Here is a 14,621-nt window from a genome sequence, read left to right as displayed (position 1 = left end):
GTGTCTTTCTTCAGGCTTGGGTATCTCAGCAAGAGTCTACTATGCTTCGAAAAAGGAATTCTGCCCCTCTTGCATGAAAGAGAGCTCTCCACTTTCCCCAAATATCTCAAACATCCTGCTCGAACCGCCTGAGAATGGTGAGCTTGCTTTTGGCTCACATGGCACCACTGATAACCTAGCCCGCCGGCTGTGTGGCACGAGGGGTTCAAAAATTGACCGCTGCTGTAGTGTAGCACGAGGGTTCGAAAACTGAATGCTGATGTAGTATACCACGGGAACTATGGCTGTGAAAGAAAGCAAACACTAACGAGTTTCGCCCGCCAAAAGAACAATAACAAAAACCGTGACATGCAAATGAAAAAGGCAGAGGAACTGAAGCCTCCTTTACACAAACCGCTCATAGGAATGGCGCTATCAGACTCCATAAAAGGACCAGATCTACGAGGTCTTGACGCAAGTTGATGAAATGAGGTTTGTTCGGCTGTCGTACTGTACACGCCGTTGCGAATATTCTTACCATCTTACATTGTTGTACTACGAGGAATTGGTTCGGAAAAGGCCTTCGCGTGGAGGGACCATGGCGCTCATCTCCCGGCAAGCGGGTCAATCACTTCAATCCTGGTGTTACTCCTCCCATCATCAAGAACGCGGCGAGACACGTCCACGAGCCTTGCCCAGAGCCTTGTGCCGTTCGTATCTCAGGACGTCCGATCTTCAGAGCCAGGATCATTCACACCAGGTTCACCACCATCCACTCCGAGCTGGGCATCATCCACACCAGCCTCATCAAACTCCACCACCGCATAATCCATCAGATCATCCGTAAAGTCCTTAAGATCCGCCAACAGCGACCCCTTCGGAATGCGATGGTAGCCCCTGCCAGTCCTCGGGTCCCAGACCCAATTAACCCCCAACACGCCCTCAATACTCCTCAAATCCTCCTTATACTTCTGCACCACCGCCTCCCTCATCTCCTCCGTCCACTTGCCCGGTGGAATGCTCTCCGGCTTCGCCAGCATCGCCGTGCGCATACCGCGGTTGAGCATGCCGAACTCGATCTCCTCGGACGCCCCGAACACGCGCCACGCATCCTCGATTCCAGCGCGGCCGCCGACGCGGCAAAACGCGTCGAGCAGCGCGAGGTCGCCGCGCGTGCGCGTGTTCCAGCGGCGGACGGCGTTCAGGCGCCACATGGGGACGCGGAGGTCGGTGAGCTTCGTGGCGTGTGGCGAGCCGGGCGGCGGCTGCTGCGGGCAGTGGCAGAACTGGGGGTGGGTGCGGAGCGGGTCGGCGAGCCAAAGATCCCATTCGCGGCGCAGTTGTGGTAGAGCGTCGTGTCGCGCTAGCGCGCGTAGCCAGCGCGAGACGCAGCCCCAGCTGTCGCGCGGGAGCAGCGCGCCGAGGTGGAAGGGCGGGGTGGAGGCGCGCTCGGCGGGGGTGAGGTCGTCGAAGCCGAGGAGGACGGCTTTGACGTGTTTGTGGCGCCACGGAGCGAGCCAAGATGAAGAGCGTGGTTTGGCGGTGCAGTCGGCATAGGAGACTATGTCGATGAGGCGGGCGAAGATTTTGGGGTCGATGGGGGAGGTGGGGAAGTGTTGGCGGTGCGCACGCAGGTAGAGCTTCAGCGCGGGGTAGTTGCGGTTGTTGGCGGCGCATAGCAGGCCCAGGCCGATGAGCGTGTCGGGCAGCGAGATGTTCTGGTCTTCCAGCTTGAAGCGGATCTGGTGGACCAGCGCGAGCATGCTGGCGCCGGCGGCCTCGGCGGCGGGCTGGTCGAAGACCTGGTACAGCAGGTTTGCGCAGATGAGCCGGACAGCGCCGTGCTTCGCGCCGTAGCCCAGGTCCTTCTGCGCCATGAGCAGCGCCGACACGAGGTTCAGGTAGTCGGTGCGGTAGCTGCACTGCTCCAGCTGCTTCTCGACGAGGCGGCGCACGCTCGACGTGAGGCGGTCTTCGGGATGTGGTGCGAGGGCATCGTCGGGGACTTTGACTCCGACGGCCGACAGGTATTGTTTTCCTGGCGGGAGGAAGGCATTCCGGAGCTGATTGAGCTTTGACTCGTGTGTAATTCTGTTTTGGAGGCGCTGGGCGGCGGTCAGGTGTGGAGGGACAATGTAGGGGGCGTCGGAGGGCGTCGCGTCGACGGTCAGGCAGCGGCGTGCTGGAGGCAATGGCTTCGGGCGAGCGAGATGCGAGCGCAGTGATGAGGGCAGCGGCTTCGTGGATGAGATCATGGCTGTGGGCGGCTTCGGGCCTTCTCTGGTGTTGCTCCACGGCGGGAGCGATCCGTGGCTTCTCCACGAACTTTGCCGAGTGCGGCTCTGCTCGCTTCTTCCCCGCACTCACCAACCCTTGCACCACCCTGCCACCCGCGTCTCACCCGCATCTTCCTTGCATCTCACTGCACCTCACCTGCATCTCACCCGCCATGCCTGTCGAGCAGCCCGAGACTTCGCTTGCCGCCAACGCGCTCAGAGACCAGCTCTCCAAACGCCGCCTCATCGAACACGGCATTGACACGTCCGAAGAGCCAGATTAGCCTGATGCAGACGCCCCCAGCAATTGAACTCTAAATCGTCGCACCGGCAAACCCCGTCCAGTTGAAGACTGTCTCATCGCCCGCCAACGTTCTGTACGCCTGCCCCCCGCAGGAGGTTCCTACAGGAGCCAAGCCCACGTCCACATCGACTCTCATGCCTTCAACGAGTTGCATCGCAAGCACTCCATCACATTCCACAAGTTGCTTGGGGTGAAGGCCAGGACGGATGGCTTTGAGTGCCTGTGCATCTCGCGCCGGGCCAAGGACAGCGAAGCTGAGACCGCTACTTGGAGAAGTACAAGGATGCTGGCTTCGGATCGAGACCCGTCCGGCGTGCCGTCCAGCTTTATGAGATAAGACGACGGCGAGTTGATCGACGGCAATGGGTGGGTACTTATATACCGCCGCCACTAGCACCGGCTACTACACCTACCCCCGTCGGAAGAATGAGGCTATCGAGACGCTAGTTAAGCCGTCCACAAGGCCGGGAAACCCAGTGTTGAAGCCCGTTGCGCTGCCCGCTGCACGTACCACCGGCATCGTGAGCTTATCTCTCAACGAGAAGCTGACCCGCTTTCACAGCACCTGCGTCACCTTCGAGCATACCAGAGAGGATTGCAAAACCGTCTCGGGCCTCTTCTTTCGGCAACAATCGTGCTGCTTTACTGACTCGATTCGCGGTTCATGCAGATCCAGTTGCCCCACATGGCCTCGTGCTACCAACCAAGCATTGCACAAAGGGACGCCGCGCCCGAGTCGTGGCGCATTTCATGTGATGGCGCGCTTTGATCTCGGGTACCACCTCTGTCATCTTTTTCCTCATTCGCGGACAGGGAATAGGAGCTACTTTGCTCTGCAAGTCCTGGACAGTGCCTGCCTGGTCAGCCGTTTTTCGCCTCACCGGACTCGATTCTCAGATGATATTGCCACCGCAAAGGGACAGAGATCACCTAAAGGGAAAACGCCCACGACTCAGCCAGCACACCCTAGGTCAACGGTGGGCCACGCAATCCCGTTCTCGAAGCTTGGAGTCTTCCTTTCGGGCCACCCCTGCGGGCCGATTCCGCACACCACCTTCGCGGCCCATGCGCATGCTGACTCGTCACAAAGTCGGGCGTCCAAAGAATGACAATGCCGTCCAGCCGTTTGGATCCGGGGGAGCAACTGTGCCCGGCTGTTCTTCGCCTTAGGCCCTGGTCATGAAAGTCTAGCAATTTTCGCCGAAATATGAGAGCTGATGATGAAAAAGCAGTTGGTGCAGCAGGGCTGCCGCAGTCTCAAGCCCCTGCCGAAATGACTAACTAGCGTTGCGGGCATTTCGGACATTTTTCTTCCCTGCCCTCACCGCAGACATGTGGGGACGAAACAGGCGTTCGTCTCGCTTGCCTTAGCCTCCTTGCTCCTGTCCTTTTCCGCTTTTTATCGATTCTTTCATGCTCTTTTTTCTCCTCCGTGCCTTGATATAATAGTGGCGGTGACACTGACCCTAACCTCGTCTCGCGCGCCTTTTTCGGCAGAAATCTCGGCAATGCAACGGCTGGCGGCGTTGGCCCGTGACCTCGGTTTCTGCGAGCAGCAACGGTTTTTCTTGGTCCGCTTGGCTGGCGAGGAGAGGAGAAGCTAAAAAAGGGATCATCGAACTGCCTGTGCTGGACTCTTCGTGTCGAGGAACCGATGGCGTGGCACGGAACTGTCTCACTTTTTCTTCCCGTTCTGCGAGCGATCGACGTTGATCTCAGGTCTGAGACGCGCGTTGGTTGAGGTGTCGGTGGTGCTAGTCAGTTGTCTCCAGTCTGTTGTCCCCAGTCAGTTGTTCCCGGGCCCTTGCATGGATGTGCGAAGATTCCAGACTCGAATTATTGACAGATGGACCTGCGAAAGCACTGCTCATTCGACACCGACAGTCAGCTCGTTCTCGGAGGCTATACTCACCAAAATCCCCGAATCACCGGTGTCAGGAATGCGCAGCAGTTGTTGTAGAACTCTTGGGCGGTTTGGTGTCCTCCATCCTCATTACGATACCTACACCCCCAGGGAAAAAAAAGATTAGACGAACTGAAAGGGGAATCTCTGTAATACAAAAGTGTTCTTTATAGCTTTTTTTCTCTTGGTGTTTCGCCGTGGCCCTCCCCGAAAAAAAAAATTAACGCCCCTTCCCCGAGCCCTTTTCTCTTTCGCCTGTGTCTCTTCCAAGGGTATCACCATCATCAACGCCCAGGATAATGCCCATGATAACCACCACCCCCATTCCCCGACCCAGGCGGCCACTCGCTGGCCGTCGAATTATTGCGCTCGCTCCACTGCACGTCCTTCGTGACCACGATACTCGTCAGCGGCAACTGATCGCTCGACCCATCCCCGCGCACCGCCCCCAACACCCCATCATCGCTATTATTCTGCGAATGCGAGCTCCGACTAATCGTCGTCTCATTCCCATACTTCGTCCTGCCCCCTCCCCCTCCTCCCCCTCTCCCTCCACCGCTCGAACCGCTCCCGCCCGACCTCCTCCTCTCGCTCTCCTCGGCCTCGGCGATGAGCTCGTCCTCCAGCCGCTTGAAGTGGCGCTCGCCCGTCTGGCTGCGCTTGCCGCCGGTGCCGCCGATGGTGACGAGCTCGGTGTTGCCGCGCGACGGGTGGTTGCTGTACGTGTTGCCGTCCTTGCCGGAGCGGCCGCGCGAGGAGCCGAATTGCGAGGACACCATGCGCATGAGTGGGCGGAGCGTCGGCAGGCAGGCGCTGATGATGCCGGTTGCGACTTCGACGACGCACCAGGTGCAGGCGGTGGCGAGGGTCCCTGTTGGCGCGGGGGTTAGTGGGGTGGGTAGGTTTTTCCGGTGGGGGAGGAGGGTGAGGATGAGTAAGGATGGGTGAGATTTCTCCCGTGGTGGGTGTGGAGGGTTTCCCCGCGGGGTTCGGGGGGCAGCGGGAAGGATTTGGGTCGGAAGGATGTCGTGCATGAAGCGGTAGAGTGATGTATGGTTCGGGGGATTTTTTCGGGTTTTAGCGCTTACAGGTCGTGTCGAGCGGCTCGAATTGCATAATGGTCGTAAAGCGGTATATACTGGCGAATAGGACGCTAGAGAGGAAGTGTTAGTCCGAAAAAGGAAGTAAATGTGAGGAAGTGATGACGGATGGTGTGGCGGGTGGACGGGTGGTTGGGGGTAAGTGTGGATGGAGGGGTTTCAACTAACAATCCACCGAGCAGAAACATGAAGATCAGCGAGGCGCGCTGGGCGGTGGTGACCTGCAGCTTCCACACCTGGGCGACGGGCATGCACAGGATGGCGATGTCGGTGAGGATGTTGGGCACGGCGTTGCCGATGAAGGAGCCCTTGAGGTCGATGCACTCGCCCGGCATGGTGGGAAACCAGGCCTTCCTGATGGGGCGGCACTGGAAGATGCTGACGCAGTTGATGGCGATGACCCAGCCCACGGTGATGAAGCCGAGGATGTAGGCGCCGATGCGGAAGCCCTTGAGCGGGAAGATGCGCGCGTACATCAGCAGCAGCGACAGCTTGACCAGGCCGACGCCGGTGCAGTAGACGCATTCGAAGGCGACGAGGAGCTGGTGGGATGGTTAGCCAATTTGTTGAGGGCTGGTGGAGGTTGGTGAAGGCTGGTGAGGAGAGGGCTGAGGACTGCTGGGACTTACCTTCAGGACCATGACGACATTGCCTGGTGGGAGAATGGCGGCATGCCGACCCAGACCCCAGTAAATCACTGCAGAACAGTCAGTGTCAGAGCAGAGTCTGAGCACAGCGAACAAACGTACTGCCATAGTTGAGGCCACCTGCGCCGAAGCAGAAGAGCTGGACAGAGATTAGCTTCTGGAGTTCCAAGATCCGGCGACGACTGCAGTACCAGGGAGACGACTATTAGCCAGTCATCAGGACCATAGGTGAGACCGCGCTTGAAGCGGGCGGCGAAGCGCAGCAGGACGAAAACGGTGGCGAGCACGAGTAGGGCGGTGGTGATGGCCTCTAGGCTTGGGCCCTTGTCGGGAGCATCTTGGGAAGACCGGGGCAGGAGTATCACGGCCGGCATGACAGCATATTGGGATTAAAGTTGGCTGGCATGGGAGGAGGGGGGATATGTGGGTGGGCGGCCCTCGGATCAAGTAGTGCTGGCAATGCGCACGGAAGGCCGGGCATGCCGGGGAACCATCCATCAAAATTTGGGAATAACGTTAGGGGTGGGGTCATCGCCTTTCCAGACAAGCAGAGTGGCCCTTGTCTGCGAGGTAGGATCTCGACTTGTTATCGTCAGGCACCGAGGTCGATCCTGAGCAAGGGTGTGCTGTTTGTGCGGCCACGACTCGCCGGAACAACGTCCGTGGCGCAAAAGGCGCGTTTGATGTGCCGGTCGCTTGCTCAACTCGACCAAGATCCGTCGCATCCGGGTTGCCCTGGCCACCGTTCTGGCCGGGGACTTCGGCTCGCATCCGCAACCGGCGCCACGGGGCCGAAAGCAGCAGTGAGTGGCGCCGCCGCTGCTGTCAACCCACTGGCGCCCGTTTTCCGTATTGCAGTTGCACGGTGTAGCTAACTTAACGGCCGACACGCAGCACGGGCGCTCGTCGAGACCCTGGCTGAACAGGAACCGGTCGAGTGGCCTTAGCAAAACAAGCTCGCAGCCGTGGTCCCTGCCCGGCGCGCTGGAAGCGCAGGATGCAGATACGATCGCGTGGCGGCAATATCTTGCCACGTGGGAGCCGCAGCCCCCAAATTACGACCACCCCTAGCCTCAACACCGCCTCTGCTCCCCCCTCCGCCATTGCTCCATCGTGGCCGGTCAGAAGCGTCGTCTACGCAGCTAAGCACAGCCAGGCACACAGCTCGCAGACCGCCGTAGTCCCATGCTGGCGGCCTTCCCTGAGGAGTACAAGTGAAACGATAGACCCCCCGTGGCCATGACTCGTCACCAAGGCCGCGTCTTACGACCTCAAGCCCTCCGCGTCGGATGAGGGGTAACTAGAGGCACCTCTATCCGATGAGCCTCTCCACCATGGACCCCATTTAATAAAGAGCGGCGGCCGGCCTCAATCGCCTTGCTGCCTCAACTCCTGTTCTCCTCAATTCCTCCCCCACGCCTATACACTCCCCGCAAACCCTTTTTTTCCCGCTTCCGCCGCCAAGGATTATTTAAACTTTTCCAACCATGTCTCCTTCCACCAAGCCCGTCTTCGTCTTCGCGCCCGGCGCCTGGCACACGCCCGACTGCTACGAGATCGTGCGTGAGCAGCTGCATTCGAATGGCTGGGAGACCGAGGCCGTGGCCTACCCTTCGGTCGGCGCGGAGCCGCCGAACAAGGGCCTGGCCGACGATGCGGCGGTGCTGCGGGCCACGATGACGACGCTGGCCGACGCGGGCAGGGAGATTGTGCTGGTCGTGCACTCGTACGGCGGCCTCGTGGGCCAGAACGCCGTCGAGGGCCTGGGCTACAAGCAGCGCGCCGCCGCTGGCAAGAAGGGCGGTGTCATCATGTTTGTTTACTTGACGGCCTTCGTTGCGCCCAAGGGTGCCACCATCAAGGCCATGCTGGGCGGCAACTTCCTTCCGTGGATGAAGTTTGATGTGAGTACTAGACCCTGTGCATCATCCGACGATGGGCGATCAATTGCTGATTATGACTAGGGCGAGTACTGCCGTCCCGACACGCCCGAGCACATCTTCTACCACGACGTCGACGCCGAGGGCCAGAAGAAGGCGGTGGGCCGCCTGCAGCACAACTCGGCGCGCATCTTCACCGACGAGGTTCTGTACGAGCCGTGGCACGAGATTGAGTGCATGTACTTCTTCTGCGAGGCCGACAACGCGCTGCCGCTGCCCATCCAGCAGGCCATGGCCAAGGCGCTGGGCGACAAGGCCGTCACCTACAGCTCCGTCGGCTCGCACTCGCCCTTCCTCAGCCAGCCCAAGGAGGTCGTCGACGGGCTCGAGTTCGCCGCCAAGGCCGGCCAGGAGAGGCGGTGAATTTCTCTTTTACACACTACGAATAGCGCGCGTCCTTGATGATGATACCAAATTACCGACACACACACAAGTAGTAGCCCATGGGAAATAATGAATTTGGACATGTTTACGCTACACTACGTAGTACCTGTGGGGCCCCCTAAACTTGGTGAACTCGTCTAATTCCAGCCTAGTCGGTCGGTCCGGGGCGTCGTGCCGCCCGCTGCCCCGCGCGCGCCTTTCCTTGCTGTTGAAACACCGCAATTCTCCGCAACCCCCTTCCCTGGATGCTTGGCCAATGCTTGATATTTTTGGGTGTGAATGCCGATGAAGAAGGGGGGCTGTGATTACTGATGATGAAGCCTGCAGGAAAGAGATGCCGAGAACCCAGTCGCCACGCACTCATTCACGGACTGCAGCAGACGCAGATACATTGTACAGATCCACGTGTGTTCCAGGTACATAAGGCCATCCGTACAAGCACCGAGATCCGGCCAGCATTCGGCTCATCAATCGACGATCGGCAGCCCGTCCAATGGAAATAAATTCCGCCTTTCTTATCAGATCCGAGCCCTGCATATAACAAAACTTCTCCTGTCGGATTCCCAGAGCCGTGGCGTGTCGTGGTGTGATCTGCGCAAACTGATCTCTTGGTCTAGATTTGTGCACAATGACAATCTTTCCCACCGACCACGCGCACGGGACGAGACCCCATAGGACGGACGGATATAAAAAATCAAAAGGAAACACAGAAGAACTCCACACACCTCGCGTAAAAGAACCAGGGTGTAAACCCAATGATCGGCCGCGCACTACTCTTACCCGGGTCCCCGGGAGGAAACCTGTCAAACCACAAATCTTTCGCTTCCCCTTTCGGTAATCTGCAGACGCCTTCGGTCACGTCAGACGTGGTTGGTGGCGGCGGCCATCGCTGTCACCGCCGCCACGGGCGCCGTGGATCCGAGGCGGTCCGGGAGGCAAATTGGTGGAGCTGCGGTTGCGCGGCGTGATTGGCGAGGCGAAATTGCTTTTTCTGAGTGACGTACCTGCCAGCAGCAATAAGTGCAGTGCCATTGAGAGGGTGCAGTCAGTATGTTAGGGGTAGTGACTTCGTTGCACACAGTACTTCACGGCTCGGTTTCGACAGTTCCCGAAATAACATTATGATTGGCGTATAGTGCATGTATAACGCTGGACAAGTAGGCATTGCGGATCCAGCCAATCCCGCCAAGCCGCCATAGATGCAGCATCCGACAGCAGCCCTCAACAAAAGAAAACCACGGCGAGGCCGAAGATGCGTAGTTAGCTGCAAGGCAGAACAATCTCCCTGAAGATCAATTGCCCTCTGCACATGCAGCCTCAATCCTTCGCGCACCATCCGCGCAGCACCGGAGTGGGTCAGCTTTTCTTCTTGGCGATCCGTGCGCTCGACAACCACCCCTCCTTCGGCGCCACCACCCACACAATCCACACATTTCGCCCGCTTACCAACCACCACCAAAAAAGTGCGCCACTACCTTTTCGCGAGACGTTGGGGGGACATTGGACGGCGCAGCGGATGCTACAGCAGTAGCGCTTTTCAGCTGGCCCCACCGACCCAAGCTCTCTCTACCGGCCCAAGCTCTCTCTCTCTTTCGCTTCCGCATCCGCCTTTCGTTTTCCGCACCCAATCCGCTCGGCCATCCGCGAGACGCGAGAAGCGCGCGAGAAGTTATCCAGAATGCCGCTAACGCACGCCCATCCCGGGCCCCCTTCGCCATCATCATCCTTCCCCGCCGCCGACCACACCGCCGCCACCACCGCCGCCGACCACACCGCCGCCACCACCGCCGCCGCCGCTGCCGCCGCTCCATCTCCACCCGTACCATCCTCCCCACCACCACTTTCTCCCTCAGCCCCCTCCCCCCTCGAAGCCCTCCCCACCGAACTCCTCACCCGCATCGCCCTCACCCTCCCCACCCTCCGCGACCTCAAATCGCTCCGCCTCTGCTCGCGCCGCTGCGCCGACGCAACGAGTTATGCCTTCGGCACGCGCGGCCTCTCGGCCGTCCAGTTCTTCTTCTTCCGCCGCAGCCTGCGGCGGCTGGCCGCGCTGAGCCGCGACGAGAAGTGGAGCCGCTTCGTGCGCGAGGTGCGCATCGCGAAAAGCTTCGTGCCGTGGCGCAAGAGCCACCAGGCCCCCGCGGGCAGGGAGTGGGGGCGGGAGAGGGAGGTGCAGGTGCAGAGGGGGATGCATAGGGGTGGGTTGGGGGCGGGCGGGGAGGAGGGGAGGGAGGATGCGGTTGTGGTGGAGTTTGGGGTCATGGAGGGGGTGAGGTGCGTGATGGTGGAGATTAGGACGGGGAGAGCAGGTGGGTTTGTTTTTTTCTCTCTCTCTTTTTTTTTGTGGTTGTGGTTTGCAGGAAAGCGGGGAGGGGAGAGAGAGAGAGAGGAGAGAGAGAAGAGAAGAGAAGAAGAAAATCTCAAGCAACCCAAAACCTTCCTCATTCCCATCCCGTCCACCTATCCGCCGTGATGTCCACAAGAACCTCGCACTTAACCACTTCTTTTTACCGCCCCCACAGAAGACGCCCAACACCACCGCTGCCTCCCCCACCTCTTCGCCCACTGCCCCGGCCTCGACACTATCCACTACGACTCCCTCTACATCGACCAGCACAAACCCATGTCCGCCTACATCTGGGTCCCTCCTCCACCCCCTCTCTTCTCCTCCTCCTCCTCCTCCTCCTCCTCCTCCTCCTCGCCCTCCTCCCTCCGCCGCCTCCGCTTCACCCGCTCCATCTTCTGGCACGCCTCCGCCCTCGCCGACTTCGTCCGCGCCTACGCCCCCGTCCTGACCGCCGTCCACGTCAGCCAGCTGTGCGCCACGCCCGACTGGTCCGTCTTCCTGCTGATGCTGCGCGACGAGTGTCCGTTGCTGGAAGACGTCGTCTTCGAGGGGAACGTGTGTCGGTTCAGGGAGGTCGAGGTCGTGTGGGCGGATGGGGTTGTGGATAGGGGGGAGAGTGTGGGGAGGGTGGTGAAGGAAAAGGGAGTAAGGGAGGCGTTGGGGGAGATGGTGGGGGGGTTGAGGTTGGGGAAGGATGTTATGTGAATGATGGGGGAGGGGGGAAGGAGGGGAGGGGCGAAGGAAGGTGTATATTGGAGTTATATCTCGAAGAAATTAGTGGTGTCTGATAGTCTTATTGCGCCGACGCCTATAGAGAGATACAGAATCGTTTGCGAAATCCAACCTATCAATTTTGAAAAACCCACCTCACATTCTCATCCCCCTACTAACCTTCCAATGGCGTGCCATCTCGGTCCCTCCTAGAACCCACACAATTGTGATTGGATGTTCCCATTATCTTCCTTCCTCGCCTCCGCTACGCCGCTGGTTCCTCACAAAAGCAGGGTGAATTTTTCAATTGCTCTAGAAACAGGTTCAGACGCAACCCTGTGAGGGAACAGCGAGGACTGCAATAGTTTGTGCAGTAAGAAAGAGCGATAGCATGGCCAGCAGACATTGTTTTTGAGGGGTTTTGCGACGTTATTCCTCAGCCAAGGGAATATCCGGAGAATCGTGCTCTTCCTTCGTCGACGGCTTCATGTCGGGGTTTGAGTGTCAGTACAGTCACTCGTATTCCGCTTGATGGAGGGATTACCTCGTGTGGGTTACATGGTCTTTGAACCGGGCGATAACGTGGCTTTTTGAGTAGTTCTAGGATTGCATCCGCATTTTCCGGTTTCACGAATTCGACCCAGTCCTGCAGACCTGCCCTGCCTCCTTCCTGGCGAAGACAAGGTGGTAGAGATTCGATTCTTTTCCTGCTCTTAACGGAGATATGAATCTCACGGTTTCTGTAGTATTTAATTGTCAGTGTTGGTACTGCAGTTACGCTATACTTGAAAATCCACTCGGGGTGGTATATGCCGGACTCTAGAAAGGCTTCGACATGAACCCACGCCTCTGAAGAGCCCGGCTGGAAGACGCCGCGCGTTAGAGCTCTCGACCAGAGACGTACTATGGGCATGGCTTCCGTCCGGTCGGGATCCCACCCTTGCAATAGAACTCTCAGTGTCTCCCTAGCCCGTGTAAGATTGTCTTCCAAGATCATACCAGCATAAGCGCCGTCTAAATATTCGGCCCTCTCCATATCGCCCATCGGGTGAGAAGCGGGAGTATATTTAAACTTCCACTGAACATACTCGTAGAAAAGCGCATTGCAAGCTATGTGCAGAAGCGAAAGATATCCACGGTGCCCATAGAGACCCACACTGGGAGAATAGACCTGCTGCAATCTGGAAAATTTGGGGGATAATATAGCTTCTCTCTCTTGCAATGCTGTATCGATATGCTGTAATGCAGGAAAGTAGCGCAGCTGGCTGGCTTTAGGGTAACTGCGTAAGAGAAGTAGTAGTGATTTGATTTCGTTGTACCGACGGTCCCAAAAAGATCCGCGGTCCCTGAACGGTGCTGTCTTGATGACCGCCAAACAGGATTTCATGAATGGATCACCGAATTCCTTATCTCCAAGATGGCCACCATGCTCGTGTAAGTAGTCTGCGATGGATCGATGAGTGAATTGCAGTTGATCTCCATCTCTTGCATCTGAAGACCCTAAATCACGTCGCACTTCGATAAGGCCCTTGCAACGACCTATCCATTGCGCCTTTGACTCTACCAAACGCTCTTTGACTTCCTGATCACTCATCTCTTGAACCCCCAGTTTCTCTGCAAAGGCCGAGTCCTGGAAATAGTTGCTAATAAATGAGGCCATCAACAGAGTCAAAGGGCGGATGCGTAACTCGTATAGCTTGGCAAATATGGAGAGCATGCAAAAGCTCTTCGGTTGTTGGCTTTTGGGGATGGAGTTCAGCATTAGCTGGAAAAGATCTTCCATGTCTTTTGGGATGTCGCGGAGTGTTTTGGACAAGTCATCAACGGAGTATCGGTTCTCGAGACCTTCGGAAAGTAGCTTCAGAGCCAGTACCACCCAGAGGAAAATGCCCTCAGCCATTTGCGTTATCCTCTCAAGCAGTAATTCGCAACTCCAGGGATGTCTGTCTCTCAATCTTTGAAAGTGAGCATGGTTGTTGAGTGTTTGGTGAACAAGAGCTTCGATATCCTTTCTCGTGAAATCTTGAAGTTTTATTCTCCGAGAAACAGCTAGATACGACTCGAATACGTCAAGCTCTCTGCTCGAGACGCAGAGTTTAATTGAGCCTCCAGAAGCCCAATCATTGAGGGTTTGAACCAAATTTGTGTATGTCCGATGCTTCTCCTCGAACTCGTCAAGGCCGTCAATGAAGAAACAGAAACAGTAGGTACTGCAGATAGTTTCATCATGAATAAGCCTATTGAATGCGTCTGATGCTTCATTATCACTTATCGTAATGTCGAACCTATCATTAGGCAATGAATGCGCAGCCGAGTCTAATTTGGTTGGGAATAAGACATCGATCATCTCCGGACATTGTCGAAGGATTTGGGCTAGAAGGGATCGGGCTAGTCCTGCAAAGCTTTTTTGCCGAGGGTGTCCTAGTCTCCAAAAAAAGAACTGTGCAGTGATCAGCTGCTGTTGGCGTCCTTGAGCCCAGACCTGAAGGCTCTGGGCTGTCTGACTATTGTCCCAAATATATTTCATCAAGGTGGATTTCCCAGTTCCAAGTTTACCGCATATGTGGAACATGCGCGCTCCAGAGGTGAGCCAAGCCTTCAACGAAACTTCGCGATTCGTATCCGGCTCAAATCCGATTTTCCGTAGAGGTCCCGATATTTCATTCTGGGAAGTGTCCTCGAATATCCATCGAAATGTGTTTTCTGCTTCCTTGGACACACCACTGTATCTTTCATCCATGACGTCGATCTTAAGAGATTCCAAGATGAGAACTTTTTTTTCCTCCTTTGTAAGTGTTCGACGTGTAACGAGGACGGAAACTTTTGGGGCAACTGACAGGAGCTCTTTGGCATAAGCGGCTGCGGCTGCTGCGGCACGCCGTTGCCACCGATCATTCTTATGAGAATCGGCGTAGTCACAAATTCCACGTATGACAATACACGGGAAGTTGTTCATCAGGCCGGATGCTTCCATCTCAAAACAGATGCAGTCTTCGTCCAGTCTCTGAACGATCGAGTTTCTCGTGGAGC

General features: G+C 57.3%; 4 protein-coding genes across 4 annotated transcripts; 2 read left to right on the top strand and 2 right to left on the bottom strand.

Annotated features, from left to right (window-relative positions):
• Positions 1-698: 698 nt before the first annotated feature.
• Positions 699-2,234, bottom strand: LTHEOB_8559 (ATP-dependent DNA helicase; the record flags this gene model as incomplete). The annotated part of the gene is made up of 1 exon (XM_035518049.1): positions 699-2,234. One exon carries the CDS (start codon positions 2,232-2,234, stop codon positions 699-701), a length of 1,536 nt encoding a protein of 511 aa, XP_035370265.1.
• Positions 2,235-4,746: 2,512 nt separating this feature from the next.
• Positions 4,747-6,583, bottom strand: LTHEOB_8558 (Integral membrane protein; the record flags this gene model as incomplete). Its single annotated transcript, XM_035518048.1, has 6 exons — positions 4,747-5,333; positions 5,551-5,615; positions 5,731-6,104; positions 6,192-6,259; positions 6,312-6,348; positions 6,401-6,583. The coding sequence occupies 6 exons, from the start codon at positions 6,581-6,583 to the stop codon at positions 4,747-4,749; spliced, it is 1,314 nt and encodes a 437-aa protein (XP_035370264.1).
• A 1,113-nt stretch (positions 6,584-7,696) lies between these two features.
• LTHEOB_8557 (uncharacterized protein) lies at positions 7,697-8,512 on the top strand (the record flags this gene model as incomplete). The annotated part of the gene is made up of 2 exons (XM_035518047.1): positions 7,697-8,113; positions 8,174-8,512. 2 exons carry the CDS (start codon positions 7,697-7,699, stop codon positions 8,510-8,512), a joined length of 756 nt encoding a protein of 251 aa, XP_035370263.1.
• Positions 8,513-10,211: 1,699 nt separating this feature from the next.
• Positions 10,212-11,585, top strand: LTHEOB_8556 (Wd40 repeat-like protein; the record flags this gene model as incomplete). The annotated part of the gene is made up of 2 exons (XM_035518046.1): positions 10,212-10,842; positions 11,056-11,585. 2 exons carry the CDS (start codon positions 10,212-10,214, stop codon positions 11,583-11,585), a joined length of 1,161 nt encoding a protein of 386 aa, XP_035370262.1.
• Positions 11,586-14,621: the final 3,036 nt, after the last annotated feature.

The sequence above is a fragment of the Lasiodiplodia theobromae genome, assembly GCF_012971845.1.
Source record: "Lasiodiplodia theobromae strain AM2As chromosome Unknown scaffold_27, whole genome shotgun sequence".
NCBI classification, from domain to species: domain Eukaryota; kingdom Fungi; phylum Ascomycota; class Dothideomycetes; order Botryosphaeriales; family Botryosphaeriaceae; genus Lasiodiplodia; species Lasiodiplodia theobromae.
Note: the sequence above shows the minus strand (reverse complement) of the source record. Positions and strands in the feature narration are given on the sequence as shown.